Here is an 11,458-nt window from a genome sequence, read left to right on the forward strand (position 1 = left end):
TGGTGCATGAGAGCTCCATTTCAACGTTTCAGAGAAGATTGGATAAGTACATGGATGGTAGGGGTATGGAGGACTATGGTCGTAGTTCAGCTCAATGGGACTAGGTAGCTTAAATGGTTTCTGCATGGACTAGATCAGCCAAAGGCCTTGTTTCTGTGCTGTACTTCTCTATGACTCTATGACTCTACCACAGCAACTAGACTCTCCTCCATGGACTCTCCATACTTCTCACTACCTCAGTAAACCAGCCAGCGTAATTAAAGTTCCCATCAGGCAGAGGTTTAATAAGGCTGATAGCATGTAGCACCAGGCTCAAGGACATTTTCTACCCTGACGTTATAAGGCTATTAAATGTTTCTCTAGTACAAGGAGACAGACTCTTGACCTCAGAGTCTACTTTGTTACGATCTTGCACCTTCTATCTTTACCTACACTGCCTTTCCCTGTAATTGTTTCACTTTATTCTGCATTCTGTTCTTGCTTTACCATGTTCTATCGCAATGCCGTGTGTAATGATTTGATCTGTATGAACAGTATGCAGTACAAGCTTTCACTGCACCTCAGTACATTTGACAACAATAAACCAATCCAAATCCAATTAAATGAACAGTCTGACTGTCAGATGTTAACAGGATTATGAATATTACAGGTGAGGTAGCAAGAAATGAGTGACAATTTCCTCCTGACAAAAATAGAGCCAGATAAATGAATTTGAATTATAATTGTACAATTCAGCACGGATTGGTTTGTCATTATAGAATCATGAAATCCAGTAATTAGGTTCCACAAATACAATGTCTGCAGCTTATTCAATGTTCAAAAAGCACCTCAAGGCTGAAATTCATCCATTTATTCTTGTGTCGGCCTCTCAGTACCAGTAACAGTGGTGTTAACTGTTCAGGCTAACAAAATGGCTTCGCTGTATTGTTATAATGAAATGGCTTCACTGTAATGCTGTAATGGGTTTCTGTGTCTGGTATGTTTGGGTTATGACTACCAAGAAGAAGGGAACTAACCAATGGAGAATTGTTATGCTATCTTGTATGTGTAAGCCGATCAGGAGTTTGCAGTCTTTTTCAGGAGGAGAGCGAGGAGTTCGGATGTATGAGGAGCGGACAGTGGTTCCAGATTGATGGGTACTGGACGTCGGCGGTTTGGACGGTGGCCGGAGGCTCGGAAAGTCATTGAGGATGGATCCGGAGGCGTGAGCTCCAACGTATTAAAATATTATCTGCACAAACTGATAAACTTATTTATTTGGCGCCTTTAGATTATCTGTTTCTACTAACCCATCACTAAGAGATAACTACAAAGTTGCAATTATTTACCTGCTTTTGGGTGTATTGTCTGGTATTTGTGTTGCGAGCGTGTAGTGGGGGGGGGAGGCATTACTCCGTATTTACACCAAAGTATTGCACTATTGACAGCATTTCAACCTAGGTGAATGGGGGTAAACTGGGGGCACGGAGGCTACACTTGTGTTGTGCTAATTTGAAATGTATAGTGATGAATAAAGATTATAATTCATTTTCAGTCTTTGGTTCTTTGATACAATTTTCAACCTCTATAAAGCTACTCCACCATCAATCTGTGATATTTTAATTCAAATCCTAATGATCTCACAATCTGATTGCCTCCACTATCGACATCTCTATGGTGCAAAGCAAGTCACTGCTGCTAGTCTAAAATGTCACCTACATGTGGTTCAGTTCACTTTCATAACTTACATCAGTGGACAGGAATTTCACAAGGCAAGGAATTTGATAATGATTGTTTTTTATTGCACTTTGCAGTAACATTTTATACAAAACAGAAAAGGTAAGGATAGAGGCAAGCCGGCCCTCTAGGCCAATTAACTGAGCATCAGTGTGAGTAAAGCAGAGTGAAGCAGGATTGTGATAACTCAGTACAGCTCTTCAGCATTCTTCAGCGGTCAACCAATTGTATCCCGAATCCAATCAATGTATTTCTTTGTTAGTAAAGTGTACACCCCAGGCGTTTGGGGATATGGACATCCTTTTTTGACAAAGGACACGATCCCAGTATACATTTTGTCGCATATCAAAGGGCCGCCTGAATCACCCTGGAAGAGAGAGAAAAAGATGAAGGTGACAATTGAGCAGAATTACCGTAGATTCCGGACTACAGAGCGCACCTGATTATTAGCCGCAGGCTCTAATTTTAGAAATAAAATCAATTTTTTAATTGTAAAGGCCGCACCGGATTTTAGGCCGCACCGCTACTTTTAAATATACATACGTATCGGTAACACAAATTACGTTGCATATACTTTTTTACTGAACAGCACGAACAACATTCCAATATCTCCTAGCGACTGGTAAAAATATATATATTGCAGCCTACCAGGAAAAGTTATTGATCGACTTTAACTTAAAAGCAGCGTTTTCGATCGGGTCTAATCGGGTCTGACGCTTGCGCAATGCGATCGGGTCTAATCGGGTCCGACGCTTGCGCATTGCGATCGGGTCTAATCGGGTCTGACACGCTTGCGCAATGCGATCGGGTCTAATCGGGTCTGACGCTTGCGCAATGCGATCGGGTCTAATCGGGTCTGACGCTTGCGCATTGCGATCGGGTCTAATCGGGTCTGACACGCTTGCGCAATGCGATCGGGTCTAATCGGGTCTGACGCTTGCGCATTGCAATCGGGTCTAATCGGGTCTGACGCTTGCGCAATGCGATCGGGTCTAATCGGGTCTGACGCTTGCGCAATGCGCTCGGGTCTAATCGGGTCTGACGCTTGCGCATTGCGATCGGGTCTAATCGGGTCTGACGCGCTCGGGTCTTGCTTCGAGTATTTTCCATGTTGATGAGGGTGAGTACAAATGACTGATTTACAATAATTTAATTGTGAAAGTGCGCTTGATTTATCGTACAATTTCATTGGACCTCTGTGAACTACTCATCAATTTTATTGGTCTACTGTTACGAGGCAAAATGTTTACGAGGCGGCATGAAAAAAAAACCATGTATTAGCCGCTCTGGATTATAGGCCGCAGAGTTCAAAGCTGTTCAAAATGTGGGAAAAAAGTAGCGGCTTATAATCCGGAATCTACGGTAGCTAAATCAACAGACTGTAAACTGTTAGTTTGACATCACATCACAATTCATTATCCGTGCCCAGCTGTACCGGGGAGGTGTGAGTTTACTTTAGGAGCAAATGCAGGTAACTGGACTCACAAAGAGTCTTTTCATGGAATGTTTCCCATGGCCTGGATTGAGTTTATTCCTAAATTAGCCATTGTGTAGAAAACCATCAGCCATCTGCAATCTGTACTTCAGTTTGACTTCAAATTCTGGTGGAATGTGGAAGTTCAGAATGAAACAGATGTCAAATGCTGGTGTAGCTGTCCCTCCACTCTGCCACTCGACTCTCCACTGAACCCAGCTCGTGCATCTGGCCAGATTCACTTTGTACCCGACCCCCTGTTTTTAAGCAAGACTAGCTGACACAAGAACAGTAACATCCTTCACTGAATGGAGTCACTGATCTGTGAAACAACTAAATAACGGGAAATGGTCTATTAAATTTACTTTGTTTTAACCTCTTTAATTATTTGCTATTGTGTTCAGATGTCTTTAAACAATTTTTATTAAATATGCTTGTATAGTTTTTAATCATCTCTGATATTTTTCACTGTGAGCTGTTGAAGGTGGTCAGGATATTCATGGAGGCAAATCCTCAGGATCCAATTCCTGATTCTGCTCGGCGTCCCGAGCCTGGCCTGTCTCACAGGGCACCTCATGGGTACAGAGTGTCAGACAGACTGATTCACTCTGTCCCCAACTGAATGTTAGGATCGGACAGAGCACTAGATGTAGCATGATCCTTATTTTCAAATTGACTCGATTTAGAATAAATTCATTTACATTTTCGACATGTCAATACGTTACATTTCTCTGGATTGACTCTGTTATCTTGCATTTGCCCATTTCATCATCACACTGATGGTAGACAAAGTTTATTGGTAGAGAAATCATAGTAAGTTAAGTTGACATCTAAACTCAGGGCCTAGATCTGAGATTCTAGAACATGCAAGAAAATGGTTCCTCCATAATCAATACACATACATTTATTTATCTGATTATTATTTTTTTAATCCACCTGGGGATGTGGACATTACCTGTAAGTGTAGCATTTACGGCCTAATCTAGTTTCCCTTAGCTTCCCTGAGGTAATGTCTGGATGACATTCTGAAGACTTTTTAATGCAACTGAGTAGCCCTTCAGAAAGCAGGTAAGAGTCAGTCACAATAACACTGAGGAAGGGTGGAAAGTTTCAATCTGTAGAAATCACCAGTGAATCACTGGGGTTTTTATACTTAATCTAATCGCTTGATAGAAATGTTACTGATAATGTGACTACACAGCATACTCACATGACATGTATTCTTTCTGCCTTTGCTGTCACCAACACAGATCATGTCCTGGGTTATTTTAGTTCGATACATGCCTTTGCATTTTCTGCGATCAATTACCTTGACCTTCACCTCTTGAAGTGTGCCAGAGTAATTGTTTATTTTTGTTTCTCCCCATCCTGCCACCGTGCACCTTGTTCCAGATTTCATGTCGGTGATTCCTTCTTTGGGAAGGTTGAGCACATTCACATACTGGTTGATTTTTGCATCAGTCTCGAGCTGTTGACAAAAAAACATTGAATTCACATATTTGTGATCCAGAAGTGAAGAATACCTTGAATGATCTCTTTACTCCTAAAGACATTTGTTAGCTTATCTATTTAAGTATTTCGTTTTCCAGAAATCTGTACTTTGCAGATAAGCTACTTACTTTTTTTTTCAGATGATCAGAGGGACAGAGACTCAATTAAAAGTGACCAATAAAATTAAATATCAATTACATTTCATATGATGGAATCGATAACTTGTCATGAAAATTCTGGTGTGGATGATGGTCATAAAGCACTAATCCTACTGTGAAGGTTCTTCACTCTAACTCTTTCTTTGTTAATGATGAAACTCCAATAAGTCAGACTTAGCAGCTGTCACACTTTGAATTAAAGTTTATATTTAATTTAGTTTAAAGACCCAAAACATTAACATGCCCTTCCAGCCCAATGACCCCAGCCACACAATTAACTTACTAACCCTTTGTATGTCAAGGACAAGGTTAACTGTGATATTGCCCAGGCTTAGACAGCTCAAGTTCAAGTTCAGTTTATTGTCATTCAATCGTACACATGTATTCAGCCAAACGAAACAACCTTCCTCCTGACCAAGGTCACAACACAGTACATATACTGTACCTCATACACGTAACACATGAAGTAATATGACCACAATTAGATTAACAAATAATAAGTTGCACAGTTAAAAAGTAAAGAGTACGAGCTACTGGCGCTTCATAACTGATGAGACCTGGGTGGTGGCAGGGAGTTGAGTCATGTTACAGCCTCGGGGAAGAAGCTGTTTCTCATCCTCACAGTTCTTGTCGTATTTCTATCGAACCGCCTGCCTGACGGAAGGGAATCAAGGAGACTGTTGGACGGATGGAGGGATCATTGCCAATACTAATATTCTCCACAATCAATAATTCTCATCCCAGTCACAAAAGCCATTCAACAGTTGTTGTTCAGTAAAGTAAACATTGCTAATAAGCAAATTAAAGATTTTAAACACTGCGTAAGAATGAGAAAAACATTCATACTTGCAGCAGCATGATATCATCTTTCTTAGTCTTCTTGTTGTATTTTGTAATGGGAATCTGTTTGATGATGCGCAGTCTTTGTTGACTTGTCTCATGCTTTGAACAAACATGGGCTCCAAGAACTGCTAGAAGATCCTGGCCTGATGCAATTGTTCTGTTACCAGTCGAAAATAAAGATAATTATTTGCACTTTACTTAAAAAATAGTTTACAGAAATTCATCAGGAAAGCAACAATCAAATAGTAAACTTTATGGAAATATACAATTCAGCAACATTATATTTGGTAGTTGATGTGCAGATTCCAAAAGCCAATCAGTGTCCAAGCAAGGGCCAAGACTATACTCCTGATTGAAATTGTTTCAAAATGTTCATCAGACGAGCTCATTGTAAATCACTCCTTATTATTTGATGAAAGCTAAGCACTTGTACGTTAATCACTAAAAAATTTTTCACTCATACACCACATGGCTTACATTTCACAGTGTGCTGCAGTTAGTACCCAGTTTGGTCTGATCAAAGCACCTCCACAATAGTGAAAAGTATAATTTTCCCTGGTATGTTTTTGGAGAGATACCATATAAGGTCTTGCATGCCGTTTAACTTCATGACCTCCAATAATTTTAGCTCCAGGATCTGCAATATATAGAAGATACTGACATTTTATTTCACATACATGTTTATTCACACACAGGTTGTGAACATCACTGACAATGCCAGCAATTATTAGCCATCTCTAATTACCCCTGACAGGGATAACCCTAGAGTAGTTGTACCATGGCCTTGCACAGCAATTCGATTGTACAAGAGTGTAAGAAGGTGCAGAGAGTAATGGACTCAGCCCAATATGGCACTGGATCGATTGCTGTAGAAAGCGGGGGGTGGGGGGAGGTAAAGATATGATTAGTGGTAGGTTTCCTTTACAGATGGTGTACATTGCGGAGGATAATGTGTTGGATGCAGAGGCTGATGGGCGAGTAGGCAAGGACAAGAGGAACTCTATCACTATTACAGCAGAGGGAAGATGGAGTGAGTGTAGATGTACAGGAAATGGAGGAGATTCGGTTGAGGGGAGCATCAATAGTAGAGGGAGAGAAACGTAAAACCGCATCCCGGGAATAGATTTGTCGAAGGTGTCAGAAGGAATATGGGGACTATACATATATTGGTAAAAGAGAAGTGCCCAAGTAATATGTGGTACCGTCTGGCCCAGGGGTTGCAGGATGGTCCATGGGCAACTACTGGGAATGCCAAACAATGAAGAAAGATATCGCTCCTTTAAAGGGAAAGTGAGGGAGCGACTGGGGGTGATGTGAAGGAACACAGCAGACATCATGTGTTCAGGTACTCAAAAGTGGCAGATTGCGGAGTACATACTCTGTGGTTTTAAGGAAGTGCTGTTTAGCTGGTACCCGTCATTTCTATTTCGCATAGTGTGGGAATTATTGTGGAGATATTTCAGGGAGAGGTTCACCAGATGCACACTAAAGATATACACATGTTGGTAAAAGCGAAGTGCCCAAGGAATACGTGGAACCGTCTGGCCCAGGGGGTGCGGGATGGTCCATGGGCAACTACTGGGAACGCCAAACAATGAAGAAAGATATCGCTCTTTTAAAGGGGAAGTGAGGCAGTGACTGGGGGGAGGTGGGAATAACCGGGGAACGATAATGGCAGTGAGCTGATGAGACAGTCACAGAAGCATAGAAAGCCTACAGCACGATACAGGCCCTTTGGCCCACAAAGCTGTGCCGAACATGTCCTTACCTTAGAACTACCTAGGCTTCACCCATATCCCTCTATTTTTCTAAGCTCCATGTAGCCATCCAGGAGTCTCTTAAAAGATCCTATCATTTCCACCTCCATCACTGTCGCCGGCAGCCCATCCCACACACTCACCACTCTCTGCGTAAAAAACTTACCCCTGACATCTCCTCTGTACCTACTTCCAAGCACCTTAAAACTATGCCCTCTCCTGCTATCTATTTCAGCCCTGGGGAAAAGCCTCTGACTATCTACATGATCAATGCCTCTCATTATCTTGTACACCTCTATCATGTCACTTCTCATCCTCCATTGCTCCAAGGAGAAAAGGCCAAGTTCACTCAACCTATTCTCAATAGGCATGCTCCCCAATCCAGGCAACATCCTTGTCAATGCTCTGCCCCAGAAGGCAGTGGAGGCCAAGTCTCTGGATGCATTCAAGAGAGAGTTAGATAGAGCTCTTATAGATAGTGGGGTCAAGGGATATGGGGAGGGGGCAGGAACGGGGTACTGATTGTGTATGATCAGCCATGATCACAGTGAATGGCGGTACTGGCTAGAAGGGCCGAATGGCCTACTCCTGCACCTATTGTCTATTGTCTGTTGTCAATTTCTTCTGCACCCTCTCTATGGTTTCCACGTCCTCCCTGTAGTGAGGCGACCGAAGTTTGGCACAGTACTCCAAGTGCGGTCTGACCAGTACCCTACATAGCTGCAAAATTAAATTCAACAGCTTCTGATTAACCCTCAAGATAATAGCACTTAGTTAAAAATTAAATATTACGAAGTAGATTTACAGGAGAAATTGATAGCAGTACAAGGAGACACAAGAAACAGCAGATGCCACGGGCTGGAGAAACAATAAGCCGACACTTCGACAATTTCCTTCCCTCCATAGATGTTGTTTGACGTGTTGCTCATTGAAATTTTGTAACCACATTTTATATAGTTGTCCTCTCCAAATTAGAAATAAAATTACAAGGAAAGTCAATGAAGCAGACATCTATTGGCATATATAGAAGATAAATATTAATGTAGCTAAAACAGTAAATATACAGTACTTACCATAAATCCATGCTTATAATGTGCATCATAAATTAAATATAATTAAAATAAATGCTTTCATGAATGGAAAGTATTTAAGTATTCCTTATTTTGCTACTTACACGCTGGAGCTAGGAAGACAACAATTAACAAAACAAGTGGATTGTACAGTGAAGGATTCATCGTTGTTTCTTCTGTGATAACACCAAAGTTATTGAATTTATAATGAAATTAGAGGGAAGTGGTTTATATATTTGTGTCCCACCAACACACTAAACCAATAATGAACCTGAAGATTTGCAAATCGACTGTTCTGAATCAACATCACATGACAGGGTCAAAGTGAACCAGAATTTTTCAGCAAACATTATGGGTTTCTGAGAGGGATTTCTTTTAATTCTGATGTCCATCTCCTTACATTTCATTGAAATCCTGTAACCTGAGAACATGTAGAAAATATTTATTCAGATCCTATGTGAATGCATACTAAATGACGTCTTAACAGAACAATTAAGTTTGAGAAACGTCATTTGAATATGCCACTTTATTGCATTTACTTTCAAATATTGAGAATCCAAATCCAAATGATATTATTACACTGGATTAATATAGATGGCACCCTTTTATTCACAGATTTGTGAAGATTGTAAAGATGGCAATATCCATCACCCAGATGGTAGTTGAGGATATGTTGTTGGAATGATAGGGCCAATAGCACCAGACATCAACGATTTTGCTTCCTGAAGACTATCTTATGGATGTTGGGCTGCAGATCATGAAAATCAGCATGAAACATGCCTAAAACGCAGCATTTCTTGAAATCACCTGTATTTGTTATTTCTGTTCAAAGGTTTCAAAGGTACATTTAATGTCAGAGAAATGTATACAATATACATCCTGACATGCTTTTTCTTCACAGCCATCCACGAAAAGAGGAATGCCTCAAAGAATGAACGACAGTCAAATGTTAGAATCCCAAAGTCCCCCGCACTCCCCCCCCTCCCTCCAGCACATAATCGGCAGGAAACAACAATACCACTCCCCCACCGGCAAAAAAACCATTGGCACCCGCCACCGAGCACTCGAGTGTGAGCAAAGCAACAGTAAAGACACAGGCTTGCAGTTACCCCAAAGACTCACGTTCCACCTGGTATTTGACATACGACAGGCTCTCCATCTCCCTAATAAAGGAGAAAGCGCTGTCTCCGTTTTCACAGCGAGTGGGGATACAAATCAAACAGCTCGCTGGTGTACGATGTCAAAAGTTCATTACTTCACTTTTTTTTATCTCTGTGTCCAAAGATCTGGGCACACAGCCAAAGATAACCCGACTCCCCCGACAACACACGGGTCTCCTGCCGTGACACCCCTATCTGACCCCCTGACTATAGAGTCCCCTATCACTGCTGCCATCCTCTTCCTTTCCCTACCCTCCTGAGCCACAGGGCCAGGCTCTGTGCCAAAGGCGTGACCACTGTTACTTCCCCCAGGTAGGCCGTCTCCCCCAACAGTACTCAAACAGGAGTACAGTACTTATTTTTAAGTGGGACAGTCACTGGGGTACTCTCTACCATCTGCCTCTTGCCTTTCTCTCTCCTGACTGTGATCCATTTCTCAGTCTCCTGGGGTCCTGGACTACCTGCCTTTAGCCCCTCTCTATCACCTCCTCACTCTCCCTGAACGTACGATGGTCATCGAGCTGCAGCTCCAGTTCCCTAATGCAGTCCCTAAGTAGCTGTACTCAATGCACCTGGTGCAGATGTGGTCATCCGGGAGGCTGGGAGTCTCCAGGATCTCCCACATCTGACACCGAGCACAGAAAACTGGCCTCACACACATACTCTGTCTGTATTCTAAACAGATAACCTACCTCGCCTCGACCCCTTATCACTGGAGCCATGTTGAGCCAAAGCCTTCTCTATCTCCCTCTACTCCATCGCCCGCTCCTCCGACACCTGCTCTGTAAAGCTGTCTTCTTTTTAAACTCTTCCCGCTGTTCTCACTGGCCGACCTTCACGCGTTTCCACAGTCATGCCCCGTTCAAACCACTCCAGCCATGGATTATGCAGAACGTAAATACTGCATAAATATTCAGGGTTGAATAATCCAGGGAGAGATGACCCAGTCTTCCTAAAAATTCTGATGGAAGACCTGAGCTCAGCCCACCAGGAAGGTTTAGGTTTCGGGATAACAGTGGGGTTGACCTACTCTGCGATAGTTCTGAGGGCCTGTGAGATAGACCGAAGAAAGTGCAAGAGAAATTGTAAAGCAGCTGTAGTAGATGCAGCTACTGTGATGTGTTCTGTTTGCCGGCGGCCAGCTCACGGAGCATGGAACTGCTCGAGTAGATGTGGGAGGGTAAAGGATGTGACCGATACGGACATACACAGTTGAAGGTAGTGTCCAAAAAAGAGGAAAGAGGAACAAGTGAATGTCACAGCAGACACGTAATTGCTCACCCCATCAACACCCAGTCTGACCAAACTGACTGTCGATCAGATCCTAGAACAGTGAAGACACCGCCTAGGTCAGTAAAAGATGTGGCAATGGCCACTGCTGCCTGCGCTGGTGACCTGCGGATGTTTGGGTGTAGTGAAGGAACTAAACACCTTGGGAACTCAGAGAGAATGCAGCAACTACTAACTTGGCTATATGGACAGTAAACAAACCCGATGGATCATATCCATTAACAAAAGACGATCCGGCCCTTTAAAAATCCATGCCGAGATTGCATCCCATTGTGGCAAGACCTGCAACAATCCTGAATAGCTTGTCTCCACAACATACAGATTTTTTCAGTCCTGGAATTGGTAATGGATTTTGTAGGCTCCCCTTGACACCTGAGTCTCAAGAACGATTTGCCTTCACCCTGGATGGGCATCAGTATACATGAACCAGACTCCACCAGGGATTCCACAATAGCCCAGCCATTTTTCCATAAGGTCGTGGCACAGACTTTGGAAAAGC

At 42.5% G+C, this 11,458-nt stretch overlaps 1 protein-coding gene across 1 annotated transcript; it reads right to left on the reverse strand.

Moving 5' to 3' along the window:
- Positions 1 to 1,797: 1,797 nt before the first annotated feature.
- Positions 1,798 to 8,696, reverse strand: LOC140737479 (granzyme K-like). The gene is made up of 5 exons (XM_073063938.1): positions 8,614 to 8,696; positions 6,160 to 6,319; positions 5,686 to 5,839; positions 4,401 to 4,658; positions 1,798 to 2,083 (listed from the first exon to the last, which is right to left on the reverse strand). Exons 1-5 carry the CDS (start codon positions 8,672 to 8,674, stop codon positions 1,934 to 1,936), a joined length of 783 nt encoding a protein of 260 aa, XP_072920039.1. The 5' UTR covers positions 8,675 to 8,696; the 3' UTR covers positions 1,798 to 1,933.
- Positions 8,697 to 11,458: the final 2,762 nt, after the last annotated feature.

This window comes from Hemitrygon akajei, chromosome 13 (assembly GCF_048418815.1).
Source record: "Hemitrygon akajei chromosome 13, sHemAka1.3, whole genome shotgun sequence".
Classification (NCBI taxonomy): Eukaryota; Metazoa; Chordata; class Chondrichthyes; order Myliobatiformes; family Dasyatidae; genus Hemitrygon; species Hemitrygon akajei.